General features: G+C 45.0%; 2 protein-coding genes across 2 annotated transcripts; one reads left to right on the top strand and one right to left on the bottom strand.

The window, feature by feature from the left end:
* The first annotated feature begins 7,012 nt into the window (after positions 1–7,012).
* LOC130406809 (bone morphogenetic protein 15-like) lies at positions 7,013–10,396 on the top strand. The gene is made up of 2 exons (XM_056612453.1): positions 7,013–7,563; positions 7,994–10,396. Exons 1-2 carry the CDS (start codon positions 7,191–7,193, stop codon positions 9,115–9,117), a joined length of 1,497 nt encoding a protein of 498 aa, XP_056468428.1. The 5' UTR covers positions 7,013–7,190; the 3' UTR covers positions 9,118–10,396.
* Positions 10,397–13,673: 3,277 nt separating this feature from the next.
* On the bottom strand, positions 13,674–17,101 carry leap2 (liver-expressed antimicrobial peptide 2). Its single transcript, XM_056576026.1, has 4 exons — positions 16,924–17,101; positions 16,594–16,801; positions 16,008–16,201; positions 13,674–15,156 (listed from the first exon to the last, which is right to left on the bottom strand). Exons 2-4 carry the CDS (start codon positions 16,669–16,671, stop codon positions 15,102–15,104), a joined length of 327 nt encoding a protein of 108 aa, XP_056432001.1. The 5' UTR covers positions 16,672–16,801; positions 16,924–17,101; the 3' UTR covers positions 13,674–15,101.
* Positions 17,102–22,353: the final 5,252 nt, after the last annotated feature.

The following is a 22,353-nucleotide window of genomic DNA, read 5'->3' as shown; positions in this document are numbered from 1 at the left end:
GGGGGATTCTAATTGTTTGTATATGAAAGGAGGTGTGGGGGGGGGGGGGGGGGGGGGGAGGTCTAACATAACAGATGAAGACAAGTAGTCGATAGAGTGGTGAAGTCACGCCCCTTCCGGTAGAGCCCATGGGATTATGAGATCGAAAAATATGAATGGGTTTCAATGGAGAGAAAGTAATTATTTTCTGGTACGAGTCTATATAAAACTGGAGTACACATATGTGTTTGTTGATTAAATGATAATTTTCATGCAAAGAAAACGAAACATTTTCGTGAAGAAGTTTGATAATGTTAGGTTTTGTGTGAGGCCGCTTTGTGAACTACAGCTCTTGGTACAGACATGGCGATCTCTCTGCTCCACTTCACGCTTTTTACAAGGGGAGGATAAAAGCATCGAAAGAGGTGAAAACCATTATAAATCGGGGCATGTGGAGAGTTTCAGTTATGTGGATGCGGAGATTGTCGGTCTTGTCCACGCCAGTCGCAGGGAGCGTGAAGTCACATATACGCGACGTGTCTCATTGTGTTTTCTCTACAGCCTTCAACTGAACAATTGCACAATAAACAGTCAAACTTGACATGAAAATTATTATTTAAATCCACAAACAGCATATGTGTAATCCAGGGCGTATAAAGAATGCGACCGGAAAATAATTACTTTCTCTCCATGAAACCCATTCATATTTTTCGATTTCATAGGTCCCATGGGCTCTAGCGGAAGGGGCGTGACTTCGCCACTCTATAGAAACAACGATGCAATTTAGGCTAACACACATACACACACACACACACACACCTCCACAAGGGGGCCGACAATAACAACACAACAATAACAACAATATAAGCAGCCTCAGGTAACACATTCCTAGCACCAACACAGTCATTCTCTCTCTCTCTCTCTCTCTCTCTCTCTCTCTCTCTTCTCTCTCTCTCTCTCTCTCTCTCTCTCTCTCTCTCTCCTATCGAGTAAACCAACCTCCCTTCACCCATCTTTACCCTGCTCTCTCTCTCCATATCTTTCCTTCTCTCCCTCTCTATCTCTCTGTCTGTGTGTCCATCATTCTCATAAAACATCTGTTTTCGGTTAGTCTGTACAGTAAGGGCTGGGCAATCACACTCACAAACACACACAGAATCACACAAACACACACACATGCAGACACCACACACACAACATGCATATGAACCCACACACGAAAAAACGTACACAAACACACACACACACACCCACACCACACACACACACAACACACACACACACAAACAATCATACACACACACATGCGCCTCTGTGTATCAAGGACATGTGGTGGAACACCTCAGAGCACATGTTTTAACATTCTGGAGGAATCCTGAGATTCCTACTGTTAATTTAAGGGAGAGGGGGGAGGGAGAGAGAGTGAGGGGGGCAGAGAGATGGAGGGAGAGCAGGAGAACGGTGAAAGAGGGACAGAGACAAAGACAGAGAGACCTAGTGCAACACATGACATAACAATTCTAGTCATGTGTGTGTGCAACAAACACGAGTCTACAGCTGAATGATAAAATCTGTCTTGACTTTCTCTGCTGAGAAACTTCCAAGTCCACCAGGATCGAGTGGGTTCAACGCGCAAGATGGTATCTTGTTGCAGCATCTAAAGCTTGTGTACCAACGACACACCAACCACACAAAATAACTCAACATAACACAAAATAACACAAATACACAAATAACACAAAAAAAACCTTACAACATTGATTCATGCTGATCTTGTGTATGCATGTTTTAAACATACTGCATTCTTTATTTTGTTATTTAATAACGGAGTACTCTATAACTAATGTGCTTTTTTTATATGCTCATCCTGTTAAAGTACCTAAAAGTGGCTAAGCTGTGACCCATTGACAGACTGACCTGTTTGCTAGCTACCTTTAGTGGGCCAGAGGCAACAGAGGCAGTATACGGCTTTAATTGCTACCGCTAATGCTATGGCTAATTGACGTATATACACTAAACTATGAAGTGGGGAATGTGCTGGAATGAATGGTTGTTTTACTCTTGGTGACTTGATGAATTCTCCAATGTTTGATAGAAAAGTTTTATAAACAGAGAACAATAAGGACTTACATTCATGTTGCGCACTAGCACACACACACACACACACACACACACACACACACACACACACACACACACACACACACACACACACACACACACACACACACAACACACACACACACACACACACACACACCGTGTTGTGATTGGTTATGGTGCTGGTGGAATGTTGACCAAATGGCTCAGACCCTCTTTCGTCTCCAACATGCACCCTTCCCCCACCACACCCACCCACTCGCGCACACACACACACACAACATGTGCATGCACATATAAATGCACAGGTGTGTGTGTGTGTGTGTGTGTGTGTTGTGTGTGTGTTGTGTGTGGTGTGTGTGTGTGTGTGTGTGTGTGTGGGTGTGTGTGTATGTGTGTGTGTGTGTGTGTGTGTGTGGTGTGTGTGTGTGTGTGTGTGTGTGTGTGTGTTTGTGTGTGTTTGTGTATGTTTGTGTGTGACCTAGCACTGACTGGACACCAAACCCATGAAAGAGCATGACTTGATTTTTATCTCCACAGTCACACAGTTACTTTACCCTGAGGCCGAGAGTGAGAGACAGAGGGAGAAAGAGAGAGAGGCAGTAAGACCAGCAAAGATTGAGAGAGAGAAGATAGAGAGACAGAGCTAGAGAGAGAGAGAGAGAGAGAGAGAGAGAGAGAGAGAGAGAGAGAGAGAGAGAGAGAGAGAGAGAGAGAGAGAGGAGAGAGAGAGAGGAGAGAGAGAGAGAGAGGTGGAGAGCAAGTGAGATAGAGAGAGGGCGTGAGAAAGACAGAGAGAGAGAGCGGGTCAGACAGTTTGTATTTCCACATACCGGGCTACGGGTGGTTTTCCCCACTTCTTCTGTGAATTTGCATTTGACTGAACAACACTCACACCAGTGCTACCAGTTACAACTAGACCTGCTAGGAGAGAGAGGACAGCAGAGCTGCTGATGTGGGAGATGAGGCTGGACTTGATAGAGAGCGGTGAGGCTGAGAGCGGAGAGCGGAGAGAGAGAGATGAGAGAGAGAGAGAGAGATGGAGAGAGAGAGAGGAGAGATAGAGCGAGCGAAGGGCGAGGTGGGAGAGCGCGAAGCCGGAGAGGCGGGAGAGAGAGCGGTGAGAGCGAGAGCGAGAGCGGAGAGGGAGAGCGAGAGAGAAGAGAGAGAGAGGGGGGGGTGGAGATGAAGAGAGAGGGCTAGTTTGAAAGAGATTAAGACAGAGGAGAACGTATAGAGAGACTGAGATGTGGCTCCACGAGAGAGATGTTTCAGTGGTGGATGAACAGTCATGAGGTTCTGGATCTCCTGACCTCCACCACTGTTGTGCTTTCAGACTCACAGGCCCACACAAACCCTCTAATAAATAAACACCACCAATGTGGAATTAAATAATGGTACCAAAATGTTATAGCCCACCCCTGCTGCAATGGAGTGATGGGGACCAAGGCAATCTGTCACACCACACATATACCCCCCTCCGTGACACACACACAAAACACACATTAGGACCACCCCAGCCAGCTCGCCAGACTCACCCACACACACACCCACACACACACACACCCTCCAGGAAGTACAACTGAGAGGGGGGCAGACTAACTGTAATACTGTAGTATTACTGAGTACTAATACTCCATCTTACCACGGGTACACCCAGAACACAGTACGTCTTCGTCGGCTGAGAACATCTTCTTCCTGTGGTCTAACTTCCAGTACTGTGCACTCATGGATCATCATACACCAGCCAGTCCAAACCACAACGGTTGAGGTAACGTCATCCTGGTCATCCCACTATGGTACTACACCGTGAGAAAGGGAGCAATGCAGGAAACGTATGCCGCCCCCCCTGTCTTATCTCCAAGACCGGGCCGGAGGCTGATGGACTTAAACCTGTGTCGAATCTAAACAGAGGGGGAATGCCTTGTACTGCACCGCTCCCTCCTCCAACTCACACACATACAAAGAGTAGTTTATCAAAGGTACGAACTTTCGTGACTGGGCAGTGAAACAGATCACAAGTTCAACACAGCTTAGGGAAAAGGTCAAAATGTGCCTCACTCTAGTGATGTTATGCATAGTGGTCAGTCACTGGTCAGTGGAACCACATCAACGTGTGGAACAGACCGCAATAACTGTGATCTGCCGCCCGGGCCTTCGTGGGGCATGACAGATGACAAACGAGCCGATTCGATCTGATCCCGATGTTCTCTCTGGTTTTATAACTTCCCTGACTTGCATACCAGACAGTGATAGCGTTCAGATAGATACAGATTCGTCTGCACAATCGATGATATCCAGGGGTCGCCCACACGGTTCAAACTGCTCTGAAAGTATGGCCAGTCCGATCCGAGCCCAGGACAACATCGATTGTGCAGACCTGCAGTCAAAAGGCTGACCAGACAAAGTTATTGTCCGAAACCAAACGGATCATCCGAATCAAATCCGTGTGCCTCGTGACACACTACTGCTATGTAAAGTAGTGTAAACCGGGTTCACACTGCTCTGAAACCGGTGAGAAACCCCCCAAAAAAAGCACGCTGACCAGTGGTCAGTTAGGCTAGAGGAGTGTATGAATGAAAGGTTCAAATCACAGGCAAGATAAACGGCCAGACTTACGAGCAGTCCTAAACTAGTAACCTAGGAGACATCCCCAGAATATAGGCCCGACATACCATCACAGAAGTGACTAAACCGCTGACCAAGCGGTGGTGTTGTGGCTTCCAGACTTACTTTGGTGATGATGAGCGGCTCACCGTGCTCTAGCCCTCCCTTCAGCGTGAAGCCCCACGGAGCGCCGCCGCTCAGCTGGACCTGGATGTGGTTGAAAGACACGAGTTGTTCCACCGTCTCCATTCTATCCCTTTCCCCCCGACCCGTTATTTTCTGTCTTTTCCCGTTATTCTCCGGTAATTCAGTCGCCTTCAGTTCTGGAAATAGCGGCGCCGACTGCGTCCCCACCGTGGTCTGTCCGTCTCCATTGTAACAATGAACGGGACTGTGGCACTAGTATAGGGGGGAGGCAGAAAACTTCTCCGAACTTGTTTCTCTCTCGCCACCAAAGGGGTATTTGGCACTCGAGTCGAACGTGGGGGCGTGATGGACGACGGGGCCGACCAATAGGGGAAAGGCGAGGCCGAATCGTGTCCAATCAGCGTCGATGTAGGTAGGGTCTTGGGGGTGGCTCAACCGCTGTATTGTAGCGGCTTTCTCCGAGGCCGAAAGCGCCAACTTGAGTGAAATAATTGTCCCAGAGAGTGGCTGTTCTCTCGTTTGAAACATGACACCGGGCTACTCTGGTAGCTGACCTACTCCTGGACAAGCCGTTATCAATGCGATTCAGGAGAATGGCATTTTTCTTTGCTGTATTGGGGAAAACCTCAAATCAAAAAACCCTTCAGGGGGCTTAATGGAAATGCAAAAAACAACTTTGCAATGCACAACTTTTGTAAGATCCTCTATATCCCGGAGTCATTCCATGAAATGTAAAATCCATTTGTGGTTTTCGAATTCTACGATATCGTCATGTATTGTCAAGTTATCATCCTTTATGTTGCAAGATGGGTTCGTATAAAATGACTTTAATGTTGTATTGTATAGATATTTATCTTCTGAATTAATAGGTCTTCAAATGTTTATTGAAGTTTGCAATGTATCTGTGTTATCACTTTCAGCCAGACAAACATAAATGTCAGGGTCAACTGTCCTCGGAATTGTATTTTATTTGTGTCTAAACTAGTTCAGCCCTGTTGCAGAACTTTCATTTCGAAAAAAGGCCTATTGTGTGTTTCATTCCTCGCAATGATCTCTCTCTCTCTCTCTCTCTCTCTCTCTCTCTCCCTCACCCTCCCTCTCTCTCTCTCTCTCTCTCTCTCTCTCTCTCTCTCTCTCTCTCTCTCTTTCTCACCAGACAATGATTGTGATTGTAGATAATCACTGTTGTGGAATGTCACCACATACACGCGCACACACACATGTGCACGTGTGCACTTGTAGTTGTGCTCGCACCACCTCTGCAAATGTGCATGTGTTTGTGTTTGCATTTCAATATGTGTTTGTGTTTCAGAAAGTTAGCATTGCAATTGAGAAAGAGAGACGAGGGATATAAATAGAGAGAGAGAGAGAGAGAGAGAGAGAGAGAGAGAGAGAGAGAGGAGAGAGAGAGATGAGAGAGAGAGAGGAGAGAGAGGAGAGAGAGAGAGAGAGAGAGAGTGGGGGGGGGGTAGAAAAGAGAGAGAGACGGTAGATAAGGGACATGTCTGGGCATTGCGCTCTATAACATGGACACTTTATGTTTCGGTCAGATAAACATTCATAAACATTCAACAGATCAAGAAGTCAGACATGGGTGACAGCGGATGATACAAAAAATTATATCCTTTACCGTAAGGATGCATTCGCAAAACATAGAACCTAAAATTACCTCTCGTGATCTGCAATTTAAAATGTGCTGGCCAAACGTGAGGATGTCATGATGCAAATACAATACAATCCAAACCTGGGACACCCCTTGTGATGGTAATGGTGGAGGTAATCAAACAACTGTCAAAGATTTCCGCATTGGTTAAACATTGTTGTGTTCACATTTGTCTGTGCTTAACACAGCAGATACACACACACACACACACACACACACACACACACACACACACACACACACACACACACACACACACACACACACACACACACACACACACACACACACACACACACGCATGCCTCTGAGGTACAAGCTCATCACTCATTAGTAACTGATCTTCTGTTTAGTTTTGAGTTTAAAATATTTTTAGATGAAATATTAACAAATACTTCACAGTACAATTGTTAACGAATAAACAAATATAAACGTAACAAAAACAAAAAAAAGTTTTGGTGTACTGAAAAAAATTAAGAATACGCTAATCAGCGACCACGTACACACGGCGTCACGTTGTTCAGGCCGCGCGCTTCCTGTATTGGTTAATTGGAATCGCCATTCTCACAGTTCAGGTTTGTTCAGGTAGTCGATCAGGGCTCGTGATCCGACGAGCTGCTCGAATCACGCATTAGCTGCTCCCGACAGAGAATGATAGACGGATATAGAGTTACAGGCGGAGGTTACAGCGAACATGACGGCCATCTGTGGCTCCACTTCGCTCATCGGTACCTGTGCCCTCTCGTGTTTTGTCTTCTTAATGTGTTCCACGTTCACCGGAGTCGTAGCCGAGCCACGAATGACCTCTCCCCTGCCTCAGCCCACGTCGAAGCAGAGAAGTTTTCGGAACCAGAGCCAGAATAGTAACGCTAGACACAAAAGTTCGTACCACCGCCCGCTGACCCCCGAGCAGAAGGCGGACCAGAACCTGCAGTTCATGCTGAGTCTGTACCGGAGCGCGGCCGAACCGGACGGCAGGCTCAAGCAGTACCGGAGGTTCGGCTCCAACACGGTTCGCATGCTGAAGCCGTCGGTCCTTTCTCAGCACCACCTGACTACCTCGAAAGGTAAGACCAACCGGAAGGTGGATCATCCGACTGCGAGCTCTAGAACGCGATAACCGTATAGGCCTTTTTGCTTGAAAAGTTTGAATGTACTGCAACTTATCGTCACACTATGTTGATTGACATTTTCGAATGTTTTATTGTTTGTTTCATGTCATTTGATGAGTATCTTTATTATGGATAGACTATGATTTAGACCATTGTAGATTGGAGGCCAATCTACAGTTGATTCATCCGGTCAGGTTTTGCCCATGGCACCTGCCGTGTCCCTTGTTGTGATTGTGATTTAATCTCCACGCCTCCGGTAATCTCTCTCTCTCTCTCTCTCTCTCTCTCTCTCTCTCTCTCTCTCTCTCTCTCTCTCTCTCTCTCTCGCCCCCCCTCTGGTCTTCATTTCGGTCTCTGTGTTCTTCATCCCCGTCCACCATCTCAGAACACCACTACACCTTCACAGTAGAGTACAGCCTGGACTCCCTCCCACTGGAGCAGCTCATCCGAGCCTCCTTCCTCCACTTCCGCTCTCTTCCCTCCTCCTCCGGGGCCCACGGGGCCTCCCCCCTGCCCCCGTGCATGGCCCGGGTTGCCTCCCTGGGTGTGACGCACCACGGCAGCCGCCCTCCTCCGGGGGAGAGTGTCCCCCTCCAGCTCCATCACCAGTGGACCGAGACGGACGTCACGGCTCACGTCAGCCGGCACATCCTCCAGAGAACCAGCCAGACCAGCCTGACCCTCGTGGCCCAGTATCGGTGCACCGATCCGGGCTACGCCGACGGAGCAGGGGACTACTACTCCTGGCGGAGCGAGGAGGCCTCCCCGTCGTGGAGGAGGATGATGTCGAAGCAGGGGTGGAGGATGCGGCGGAGGAGGAGGTGGGGCCGCCCGACGGGGGACGCGGCCGGCTACCACCTGGGGGCTCCGTCGCTCCTGCTGTACCTGGAGGAGCAACGGGAGAGCCAGGATTGGATGAAGGAGCTGCTGGCGGGCGAGGGCGAGAGCGTGGCCCGGCTGTGGGGCCCGCTGAGCTACGCCTCCCACCACCACCACCAGCGGGCTCCCCGCAGCACCGAGGAGCCTTCGGACGAGTCCCTGCTGGGCGCCAGAGCCTTCTCCCCCGAGGCCCTCAAAGACGCCGTCGCCGTTTCCGCCTCCTCGTCGTCCAACGCCTCGTCCGAGTGGGCGGGCGACACCTACGAGGCGGTGCCGGGCAGGCCCGGGTACCGGCGCAAGACGAGCCTGCCGCGCAACCGCTGCCGGCTGCACTCGCTGCGGCTGTCCTTCGAGGCGCTGGGCCTGGGCCAGTACTTCATCGCGCCGCCCGTGTACAACCCGCGCTACTGCCAGGGCGAGTGCCCGCGCGTGCTGCACTACGGCTACCACTCGCCCAACCACGCCATCATCCAGAACGTGATGCGGGAGCTGGGCGTGAGCGAGGACGTGCCGGCGCCGTCCTGCGTGCCCTACAAGTACATGCCGATGAGCGTGCTGGTGCGGAACAAGAAGCGCGTGGAGTACCGCGAGCTGGAGGACATGATCGCCGAGTCGTGCACGTGTCGCTAGCCGGGGGGGGGGGGGGCGGGCGGGTGGGTTGAGTGCGTGCGCCTGTCGGAGGTCAGGAGGTGAGGAAGGACTTTTGACAGGTTTCAGGGAAGAGGATGGGGAAAGGATGGAGTGACGTTTTTGCTCGACACCAGAGCAGAAGCTGACACGAAGGAAGGGCTCATGCCGTCGCCGTTTCCTGAACACTGGGGTCGAAGAAGGGGATTGGCTCGTGCTATGGGTGGGGCGTCTCAGCACTGTTGTGTTAAAGCACTTTAACCGAACCCTGAATGTAATTTGGGCCTGGTAAGAACTATGGGTCAGATGGTATAGATGCAAGGGCCCATACGCGTGTCTTGAGCTAGCACGAGGCTCCTGCTCGACTTTGCATGAATTTTAAAAATAACAGCACAAGTTTGAATCCAACTGGTACGGGTTCTCTGCTGCGATGCTAATGTGTTGCTAGCTAGAAGACAGCGGTACTGGCTTCAATGCACTTTAACAGTTAGAGATTTAAGAAATGTGTCTCGAGACCTTCCATAAACAAGTCTAAGCTGTCTGTTGATTCAATTGAACATTTAAAAACATAAACATAAAAATAACAAAAATATGCAATCTTTATTTAGTGTTATTAAGAGGGTGTGTGCAATCTTTTTAAGATGGAGTAAAGTGTAACCATCAGTATTGATACAAACGTTCACCGAAGTAATTACTTACCACCTTGCTTTAATCGTCTAAAGTGAGATATTTTAGATTCGTAAACCTCTTAAAGCATTAATGTTGATTTTGGTGATATGCGTTTGTAGTATGGAGTCATTTTAGAAACTGGCTTGTATTTGTGTAAGATCCGACCCCATCACCAAAATGGACGCTTTCTCCACCTCCTGCATTCTATTCCTGTCTTTTTTCCCTTTTTTTGTTAGCGTTTGATTCATTTAAACATGTTATAAATATACATATATATATATATATTATATATATGTTAATGTTTTCTTTTCTTTCTCTTTTTTTTTATACAAAGCATGATTTCGTTTTATGGAGGAAAGACGTTTCTGAGGTCATGAGGCAAACCGGAAGAGTTTTTTTGGGGGAGAAAATAATGGTTCCGTGCTTAATCTGCTGTGGACCCCATTGATCCGCAGGTTTTGCCCTCTTAATGCAGCAACACAGAAAGCTAGTAGTGTGCGTTCTGAGCAAAGGAAAAAATAAAAAAATGAATCCTGGTAGATTATATTCCTCATGTATGCTGTGTTGTAAATCGATATTTTCTTATTATGAAAAAACTGAATAATAATTAAATAAAAAGTATTTTCTTAACGTTGCTTCCATTGTTTCTTGATTGTCCAGTTTAAGTGGATGGTGCTGCATGGGCGGCTTTTTTTTGTAGATCCACGTTTGGCCCCCAGGGGGCGGCATCGGCTCATGTTCTAAATCGGTACGGTCTACTCTGGCCCTTTTCTAGCGCATCGTGGGATGAATTCAGATATTACGGTTTAATATCCTGTGAGATGTCTACTAAAGGAGGAGGGAATCTTTGAGATCATGACAGTTAAAGGGATACTTCACCGGTGGAGATATGAAGGTTATAGGAAGTAAGTATTATAAATGTGCAAAAGAAAATTAAATCGGTTCATCCTAGCCTGAGAAAAGGCAGAAAGTGTCTCCCTGGCTCAAAAGAAAGAAACTACCACAGTGCATTGCAACCGCCTGCGTCCGTTTGGAGAGGGTAGGATGGCTGTTCAGCTGCAGACGCAGCAGCCTCCTTCTTTATTTGTGTCAATTCTTCCTGGCTGTATTCTGGCTCGTACAATTAGCCCTGAATGTCAGAATCTAACAATAGATTTTCAAAAAACACTTCGGCTGTTTCACATTTTCCAATTTGTTCTCGAGCCAAGAGATTTAGAAACATGGCGAACATTGTGTTCACATCTCGTACGCGAGCTCCCGCCCCCCCTCATTCCTTATTGGTGGGCTCACACTTTTGCGTAACCAATGGTTTTCAGTCCTCGGCCCTTCTAGCAGGCAAGCAAGTTTTACTGAGATGATGTCAAACGCGTCATCTTAGGAGAAAATGACATCAGGAAAGCTGGGCTAAGAGAAGACTGGGTTAGACTGAGGGGAAAAAAAACTTTTTTAGATATTACAATAGCGATTTTATAATGATACTACGCCTGTTCTGAATCGCTGAAGTATCCCTTTAAATTCATTTTTAGTTTGTTTTAAAGGGAAATATTGCAGAAAAATGGAACAACCTATATAATTGATTAATTGACATGTATACAATTTTTAATTTAAATATATTCAGTGTGTTTTTCCTTGACTCATTGTTGCATATTGGTACGTTTGTCCTACATTAAAATGTAGAGTGTATCATGACAGCCCTATGACTACCTCTGCCGTAAACTCCCTTCCCAGTGTGTGGGTCAATTCTAGAGCATTCCTTGCTACGGCTTCGGACTTTAGTCTTGTGAACCAAGGTCATTCCCAAATCCTACTCTGGATTATCGTTATCATTGATCAACTGAAATGGTGTGAAAGAAGAACCGATTGGTTTCTCTGATATTAATCCATAGCGTTCAATAGCACATTCGCTCATGACCCTATACACATAGATGAAGCTGGAACCTTCCTCGGTATTACCATTAAAGACTATATGTGCAGTTCAGACCTGATCGATGCAGGCAAGCTGACTCTGCGTTAAAAACTTGGTGCGTCTGTCAGGACCCTGAGAACCTTTGACCGGTGCACCATTGAGAGCATACTCTCAGGCTTTGGACTGCCCGGTTTAGCTGCTGATCGCAAGGCCTTCCAGAGGGTGGGGAACGAAAGCAAAGCGCATCATGGGCTGCCTTCTCCCCTCTGATCAAGGCATCTACCCCACACAATGCCCTTTGAGAGCACAGAGTAAAGCAAGATCTCAGCCAACCAGGCTATGGGTGCCGTTGTCTGGTAAATGCTCCCGGAGCATTCTAGCACAGACTATCTCACAAACTCACTCAGGAACTTTCAGCAACACTTAAAGTATTGATCAAATGAACAATCATGCCATGCTCAATTGGAACTGCAACGTCCACGTTACTCACTATGAATTTACTCATTCATTTGCACATCTCAATTTTGCATTTATAATATTTTATTCTTTATTGTTACTCCCCATTTGTCGGTAACACCCAGGATACATATGCTATGTTATATATTATGTTTCCATTCTCTGGAATGCGGCTAATGCAGCAGTTTTTCTACTGTGTATACCACCTTTGACCTTCATTTGTTTTATATCTCCTTTTATGCATTTGTTGCTTGCCATGATGTCACAAGTTATACAGCATATGATTCAAACACCTGTGTGTGTGTGTGTGTGTGTGTGTGTGTGTGTGTGTGTGTGTGTGTGTGTGTGTGTGTGTGTGTGTGTGTGTGTGTGTGTGTGTGTGTGTGTGTGTGTGTGTGTGAGATTAAATACATATTTACTTTTTGCGTTTATGTAAAATATTGATTATTTTGTTCCGTGCAGTTTGCTCAGCACCTTCTGTACTTGCCACATCACCGCTGTATGCGTCTGTGTCCATGCACGTATGTACAGTATGTACATCTATCTATGTACGTCTATTGGTAACTTCATTGCTATGCACAAGTTGTGCATGAAGTTGCTTACACTTCTACAGTATGTCTTTCTCTGTAATTGTCTGTCACTCTCTTTAACTGTCCGTTTGTATGTCCCTGTCTGTCTCTATAACTGTCTCTGTCTCTATAATTATCTATCTGTCCATCTATCTTTCTGTTTCTATAACAGTCTGTCTGTCCATCTAGCTGCCTGTCTATCTGTCTGTCTATAACTGTATCTGTCTGTCTATAAAACTATATCTATCCATCTACCTTTCTGTCCGTCTGTCTGTCTCTGTTACTTTATGTCTTTCTGTTTGTCTCTAAAACCATCTGTCTGGCATCCATCTCTGCATGTCTTCCAGTCTGTCTTGTTTTAACACAGCATGCTGATTTTTAAGTACAAGTCATATTGGATCTGGTAAGGGATAGGGGGCATCTTGCTCTAGAATGCCGACTGTAGATAATGGGATTCAAACCCACAACCCTTGAGCTAGATGTCAAACATTGAAAAGAACAACTAACTAGACTATTGCATATCAGGTTGTTTCAAAGGCATTTTGATAAAAAGTAAAACAATTAAATAAATGTCTAAATAAATAAGATTCAGAGTTTATTTCGTTACTATTCAGGATATTAGGGCGGGACTAAATGTGGAAAGATGTCATTGGGTCAATCGGAATTGCATTTTCGTTCTTACTTCCTACTGCTTGAGTCAATCAGATTCCAACTGTGCTATCATTGGTTGGAATGTTATTCCCCGCCCTCTGAGACATGGTGTTTAAACTGAGAATATTCTTAAATCTTAGATCATAAATCTAGGTAAAACATAGACTTCGACATGAGTAATATGTTAATTCATATTTATCAAGGATAAAGAATAATGAAATGTCAACAGAGTGGTTGTAATATACATATAATGTAAAAAAACTTTGAGTAGATATTTATGCTTTTCAAAAAAAACAATTGGCTTGAGGATATATATATATATATATATATATATATATATATATATATATTCAACTTTAATAACCCCGGTTTCCATTTGTCTACACATACAATACACAGTACACTGATGGTCCACAGTACATTGATAATTTGATTTGTCAAAGTCAAAGATTTCACATAAAAAAAGGTGCACAAAACTAATGAGCGACTTCCCCGATGGCCATGAGGGCCCGGATGCGTGCTTGGAACAGAGAGATCTCATCTGATCTTGAGTATTTAGAAACGTGACTATAAGTTGTGCAAAAAAGTGTTTGTCCGTTTTTGTACTCAGGCAAAACAATAAACGTATCAAGAAGTTACAATTTCTGGTTAACATTGAAAGTTTGGCTAACCTGACGTAGAGAGGATTCTTGACAAAACTTAAATCTTTGGTCAGCTGACAAGGAAGGAAATTGAGGACGACATTTGATTCAAACTACAAACAAAAAGTCAAGTTGGTGCATTTTTGTATCAAAATAAATAGAAACGCTGGACAATTGGAAGCGCGCATGTCAGTTGGTCGCTATTTCATTCCACTTTACACAGAGAATGAATCTGTGTTTCTATTCACTAAATAAAAAACAAGGAAGATAAAAATGTACGAACCACAAGCACCAACACATTCACAGAGACGTGTCAAGGTGGTCACACACAAGGGTTTGATAAATGTAACCTTTGCTCCATTTCTGGACTCTCTCTCTCTCTCTCTCTCTCTCCCTCTCTCTCTCCCTCTCTCTCCCTCTCTCTCCCTCTCTCTCTCTCTCCCCCCCTCTCTCTCCTGGCCTTTTTACCCCTCACCTCTTTAGTTAGCCCAGCTAGTTTGCGTTTAGCAACCTCAAACCAAGGAGGCACTGATTTGAGGCTGAACTCTGACCCACCTCTCCCACCTCCCCCCACCCCCTCCCAGATACACACAAATAGGAAATGGATTTTAATGTGAGTGGACGATTATCGTAATAATCGTAATAATATTAGTTTTCTAGAACACAAAACGTGTTGTGTCCTAACTAATCTAGCTAACCGATTACAGGAATGTAATTCGTGCCATGATGGCACTTTGACCTAGTTATGGAAGAGACCAGTTCAAGGCTTCAAAATTAAGCACAGTGGAGAAATCTCCCTCTCTAATCTCGTGTCCGACCGACGCCAATCAGTGTCCCCAATTCCTTGTTTTCAACCAATCATCACAGTTTAGAATTTCTAATCGCCCAATCAGATACATCCTGTGCTAATAGATAGTACCCGATCATAGAAAATCAACATACTAATCACTAATGTTCAAGTATTTGCATACGGGGTCTGAGGCTACGAGCCACGTATATGCTGGTTATCGAAAAGAGAATCCTGAGAAGGTCTTGGTTGGAAGCTTTATAAAGAGCAGATTATGGCTTGATGTTAGGTCACTTTGAGAACATTCTCTAGTACTTTGCTGGTTCCTTCAAAGCCCGATGGGTTGTGGAGCAGTGACCAGCCCTGTGGAGGGAAAGAGGAAAACACACGCGAATGAGCATAAGAATTATAGGTACAAGTATATCTACAGGCGTAGGCGTAGCTACAGGTAAAGTAACAGGCACGTAGCTACAGATATAACAGGTAGTATATGGCATAGCTACAGGTAAATTATCAGGTAGTATATCTACAGGCGTGGCTGCAGATAAAGTATCAGGTAGTATATCTACAGGCGTGGCTACAAGTAAAGTAACAGTCTACAGGCATGGCTACAGCCAGGTATAACAGGTAGTATATCTACAGGTGTGGCTACACATATAACAGGTAGAAGATCTACAGGCATAGCTAGAGGTAACAGTATATCTACAGGCATGGCTACAGGTGAAGTAACAGTATATACAGGCATGGCTACAGGTGAAGAAACAGGTAGTATATCTACAGGCGTAGCTACAGGTATAAGAGGTAGTATATCTACTGGCGTAGCTACAGGTATAAGAGGTAGTATATCTACAGGCGTAGCTACAGGTATAAGAGGTAGTATATCTACAGGCGTAGCTACAGGTATAAGAGGTAGTATATCTACAGGCGTAGCTACAGGTATAAGAGGTAGTATATCTACAGGCGTAGCTACAGGTAAAGTAACAGAAAGTATATCTACAGGTGTGGCTACAGATAAATTAACAGTATATTTACAGGCGTAGCTACAGGTAAAGTAAAATTATTTCTACATGCGTAGCTACTGGTAAAGTACAAGTATATCTACAGGCATAGCTACAGGTAAAGTAACAGTATATTTACAGGCATAGATACAGACAGACCTAACATATAGTATATCAACATACGTGGCTACAGGTATAACAGGTAGTATAGTGTACCTGCAGAGTCCCGTGGAGCACTCGTAGTTGCTATGACAGTAGGCCCCCAGGGGCTTGCTGTTCATCAGCCTCCAGAGGGGCGTCATACGGGCCACCCTTCGCAGGACAGGAGCCCGTTCCACCTCCAGGGCCCCGGGACCATCGTCAGATCCAGGAGAGGGTGACACCGCACGGTGGAACGGACAGGAGACCACCTGCAAAAAAACGAAACAGTTCGAGAAACATAAGCATACACATCCGTAGCACACAGATAGTATTCAAAAAAGTTTTCACAAAACAGCGCACACAGATACACACACACACACACACACACACACACACACACACACACACACACACAGACACACGCACACACACGCACGCACACGCACGCACAAACACACGAGCATACATACACTAAAAAACCCACAGACAGATAAAAAACACGCACACAAAATCATGCAGTTTAAATTTTTTTAAAGAAAAGTCTTGCACACCCCTCAAAACGATCAAATATCCAAATCTTAATTTACTAGATGCTACTTTCTACTTAAAAAGTGAATCTACTGAAAGGGATAAGACATTTCCCGGCGGTATTGTGACTTACCTGCTGGGTCAGAACGAGCAGCGCCAGTAACAGCGGAGTCGTCATCCTTGTCCAGCTGGAATACTTTAATCCTTGCATCTTCAGACTCTTCAAATCTCCGATCAAATAAGAGAATGGCTTCAGTTGTGTCGACGCAGAAAGGAGCCCCAGATGAAGTCTTGGATGCTTATACTATCCACTGCGATGGATCGCCCTGTGATCTATAGGCCTAATCGAGGCAATCAATGTTTTTCTTTCTTAGACTGATTAAAGGATCAATACATGTATAGACACTCGATAAACGTGTCTAATACCACCATTAACACGTGTGTGCTCTTCTTAATAACTTACTATTCGACTATACTGTTGTCTTGGATACTCGGAACGGCAGGTATTCCTTTGAAATTCCGTTCTGTTTTCGGGTTTTCCTCCTCTCTCCGGGTTCGTGGTTGGATGAAGTGACATCTAACAGGTTGGTGCGTGTGCTCACTTTACTCTGATTCAGCAAAACCCAGCTGTGGCTCAGAGCAATACGACTCTGATTTTATACAGGCCTCTCCTCCACCTCCCCCCCCTGCCCCCCTCCCCTCTGCTCCCGAGAGAGAGAGAGAGAGAGAGAGAGAGAGAGAGAGAGAGAGAGAGAGAGAGAGAGAGAGAGAAAGAGAGAGAGGCAGTGAGACCAGCAAAGAGTGAGAGAGAGGTAGAGAGCGAGAAAGTCCAAGAGATTGAGAGAGAGAGAGAGAGAGAGAGAGAGAGAGAGAGAGAGAGAGAGAGAGAGAGAGAGAGAGAGAGAGAGAGAGAGAGAGAGAGATATGATGATATAGGTTAAGCACAAATGAGGTAATTTATTTTTCTGTCTGCCTGGTCAGGTCTAATGTCCAAACAAAAACACACACACAAACACACACACACACGCACGCGCACACACACACACACACACACACACACACACACACACACACACACACACACACACACACACACACACACACACACACACACACACACACACACACACACACACACACACAAACACACACACACACAGAAGCTATTTATAGACCGTCTACTTAATATATTGAGCAGTTTTCTCATGTAAAGAACTATCTGTACCAAATACAGGCATCCACACACAGAAGCTCACAGACGAGAGAGAGCAAGAGAGAGAGTGAGAGAGGGGGGACACACACACACACACACACACACACACACACACACACACACACACACACACACACACACACACACACACACACACACACACACACACACACACACACACACACACACACACACACACACACACACACACACACACACACACACACACGTAGGGACAAGACAGCTCTCTGGCTGTAAAATAAGACTGACTGTCGGCTTGTCTGTCTGTCTGTCTGTCTGTCTGTCTGTCTGTCTGTCTGTCTGTCTGTCTGTCTGTCTGTCTGTCTGTCTGTCTGTCTGTCTGTCTGTCTGTCTGTCTGTCTGTCTGTCTGTCTGTATGCCTGCCTGCCTGCCATGGCCTTGCCAGTGAATAAAGTGTCATCGACCCCACTAGCAGTTCAAGTATTTGAGCGTGTGGTCAAGATCGCTGCTTCTGATTGGTCCCCAGGCAAAGGGACCGTTGCCTAACATCCAGCTTTCACAACAGGTTAAACACAGACGCTTGCATGAGCACCGAAACTCGCACATGTACATGAGAACTGAAAGAAATGCTCACACACACACATAATATGCATGATGCACACATACATTACCACATGCCTTTGTGTAAAAAAACACATCATATTCGTTGCACACTAGTCAAAGCATTTCAGTGTTGTGGAGTATTGAAAAGTGACACACACACACGCACCACGGAATGACGACCTTGTGAGGACTTTGTCAATGCATGGGCTGAGCTTGAAGGGGGAGCTGAACACATTCCTCAAACCTCCACTGTGTTACCGCTGAGAGATCCCGGGATTACTGAGTCACCTTCCTCATGTCCGGCCGCTGGGGGTCCGCGGGGGTCCGCACCATTCTGGACTCAGCAAGCCATCTGAGCCCCTTATGAACACACACATCAGAATCTGCTGACTCCTTTGACAATCCGATTGGCAGGCCCTGTGTGTGTGTGTGTGTGTGTGTGTGTGTGTGTGTGTGTGTGTGTGTGTGTGTGTGTGTGTGTGTGTGTGTGTGTGTGTGTGTGTGTGTGTGTGTGTGTGTGTGTGTGTGTGTGTGTTTGTGTGATATATTACACTACTAGCCTTTTCATCAGTTGTTTATCACTCATCAACTCCAGTCCCTCAGTGTAACTAATATAATACGAATAGAAGGCATAGTGAGAGAACAGTGGCATGCACTATTCTTGTGCAACTGGAAAGCCATATGTAATTATGTACAATAAAAGCCAGTTTGATTTTTGGAGACAACAGTTGATCTCAGGATGCCTGTTTAAAGTGGGGCACGAGTTCAACTTATTCGAAATGATCGTGGTGTGTTCTGTGTTTCCATGGAGACCCACACAGTGGTTTTGGAATTAGAAGGTTGGACTTTGAGGCAGTTGGCAGGGGACTGAATTCGATATCAAAATGAGTCTGGATCAATGCTGCTGGATTTTTGCCGGTCCTCTGTTCCTCACCACAAATGTGCCGTTGTATGACCATATTAGTTACTGACGATGAGGCATTCTGGGAAATCGCTTGGGTTCCAGGAAGTGGACGAATGTCTTCCTGTAAAACCTTCTGTTAATCACGCTAACGTTGAACGATGTTGCAGCTCTATTCAATTTACACTGAATTATATTACTATGTAGATATTAATAGATGCTTTCCACCAAAGGGACTTGCACTCAATTCAGATTCAGGTCAAGAAGGAGCAGGTAGGGGTGAGAGGTCATAGACTGTGCATTGGGGACCGAACCCGCTGCTGCTAGTACTGCTCACTGTTTGCTGTTCCAGGGAAGTTGCGTTCTGTGTCTGTGTGTTCTGTGTGCATGCTCTGTGTGCGGGTCCTGTGTGTGTGTATTCTGGCAGCAGCCCGGTCGGCTCAGAGGTTCACTCAAAGATGGATCAGAATCCAAGCGCCCGCACACACACACACACACACACACACACACACACACACACACACACACACACACACACACACACACACACACACACACACACACACACACACACACACACACACACACACACACACACACACACACACACACAAAGTAACTCACAAAAACATAATATATGTCAGATTCCTCTAAAATGGCAATGCCTCGCTCTCTCTCGCTCTCTCTTCTACAGGCATGATCAATTTATGACCCACTGCCTGGAACGTTATTCACTAAGGACTTTGCGTGCGTATGTGTGTGTATTTGTGTGTGTGTATGTATGTATTCTTACAGTCAACTTCCCCGTCAAATGTTACGGTAAGAGGCGTGTGTGGATTATTGGAAACCTTTGAATCCCTCCAGGACATTCTCAATTCAGACCATCCATCGCAGGGCTCTATTGAGTTCAGTGTGACGCCACATTTGGAACTAAAATAAATGGTCCTGTCCAATACTGACCATTTCTATAGGGTATATGGTGATCATATAGAATTATAAATATATCACTGTCTTTTTTCAAAGGGTTTACCCTAAAAAGAATGACTTAGGTATCGATTTACAATTGCAGAATTATCTTATTATAATTCAATGTTTCGCCTTAGTAACAGCTTAGTAACCAAATTACAGGGAACGCAAAAACAGAGCCTTGGGTAATCCATCTTTAATCTTTAAATGATATGTAGACATGTCAAACCTCAAATACCTGCTCTTTCACCTAGTGTCAGTGTGTCCGTCTATATGATGTCATTGGCAAACAGTGAGGCAGCAATAACTAACCCGATCTATATCAGCTGATGAAAGTTCTTGATTCAAGTAAATGTTTTACTGTGGAAATGTAGTGGGAACTCATATGTCCAGGACTGTTCATTGTATTTATCTCACTCCAGCAAGCAGTTTTATTAGACTTAAGGTGATTAAACATGCACCCATACCTTTGGCACTCTAGCCCATAAATGATAAACACAAGAAAATACACAATTTATACCACATTGGCATGCTATCTGGTAGGCATAAAGGTGCATCAAAAGGCTAGCTCACAGGTCATTTCAAAGGCCAGTCGTGGTGTGTGTGTCACGTGTCCTCACCTGACCAGAGTCAGACTGATAAGACTCTGGGGCTGATTGAGGCTGCACACCTTGGCGGTAATGCACCATATTGGTTTGCCAACCGCCAAATAAACTCAAAAGAAGAAGAAGAAGAAGAAGAAGAAGAAGGCTGCACACCTGTGGTGCATTGGGCAATCAATGCACACAGGTTTAACCAGCCGTCGCCACAAACCCTTATGGGCTCCAGTTGAATAGTCCAAAAATAGCGGGCTGTGTGTCTTCCTAATATCACGAGGCCAAGGAGAGGTGTGAACGATAATTCATTAGCACTAAGGAGAAGAAAAACTGTGGTGTTGGGAATCAGACTGCAATTACAATCTTTGTGTTGTCATAGTGATCGTTTGTTTTGTGAACGGCTGAATGGTGCGTGGCTTGGTTGACGCCTCAAGGTTTCGTGGGAAGCCATTTTTTCCTTTCCTCTCGTAAAGGATGGTCCCGTCTACCCTATGCTGAAGGCGATGAGTAAGGAAGCATTGAAGCACCATTCCTTGGCATTAAGAGAATTTGACCCCTCATATCATGGCTGACACTACGATACTTCCCAGTTATTTCTCTGTCAGGAACCTTCATAAGCTAAAACAACGCACATTTATTTGTATATAATAAAGATACTGTGGGTGATGTGTCCGCATTCCTTCCTCTCCAGCTTCCTTTCTCATGGTGACGACAAGGTCAAGGGGAAATGGAGTAAAAGGTTTTGAGGAAACATGATCGCAACCTGTTGAATTGTAACCGTAAATTATTATCTACTGCAGCTAGGGAATTTATTTCAATTAATTTGTTTTCCTTTTTTTTTGTCATATTAGTAGTTGTAGTCATATTTTGATTTTTTTGAATGGTTTATTGAATTGATTAACTTTTATTCATCATGACAATGAGCCTATTTAAATATTTTATCAGTCATAATGTCTCAAATTATGACATCCCTATGTGGAAGCCAAAAAGCCTCGGAAATAGTTTTGAGATGACGAAAGAGTGCCATCTATTGGCCAATGCATCTATTGATTGATTGATTGATTATCTACTTACGAGATGTAAATTATTTTATATATCATCGTATTGCAGTTCAAGCAAATGTATTTTTAGAATAAATAAAATAGTTGGGTTCAATTATTTTTTATTATTAAGTATCAATTTAATTTTGACACATTAACGAAATTCAGTGTTTGAATCTAAATTTAGCGCAACATAAAGGCAATATTAGAACATAACAGAAATACGTAAACGAGTTCCTTCGCAGGAAAGTTCTGGAGTTCACTTGTTCGGCGTCTCTGACCTGCTGTCTCTGACCTGGCAGACACTTAAAATAAAGGTGTATTCTTCGGTCCAAACGCATTAAAGTGCGAGAACATGAGTACGTGACGTTAAGTTGAGTGAATGCTGCATTCGAGAAAACGACGGCCAAGTGCGAATTTTGTTAGGCCTATGTAAATACTGTCTTCGGTTATTACTTTGCCTCCTTCTTCTTCTGTCTCTCTTGCTTGCTACAATAAAATGTAGACATATATTATACGGATATAATAATATGAATTCCTATATGCTTAGGTATATAATACTACTTAGATTGGTCGACATAGTACTTTAATT

This window comes from Gadus chalcogrammus, chromosome 17 (genome assembly GCF_026213295.1).
Source record: "Gadus chalcogrammus isolate NIFS_2021 chromosome 17, NIFS_Gcha_1.0, whole genome shotgun sequence".
NCBI classification, from domain to species: domain Eukaryota; kingdom Metazoa; phylum Chordata; class Actinopteri; order Gadiformes; family Gadidae; genus Gadus; species Gadus chalcogrammus.
Note: the sequence above shows the minus strand (reverse complement) of the source record. Positions and strands in the feature narration are given on the sequence as shown.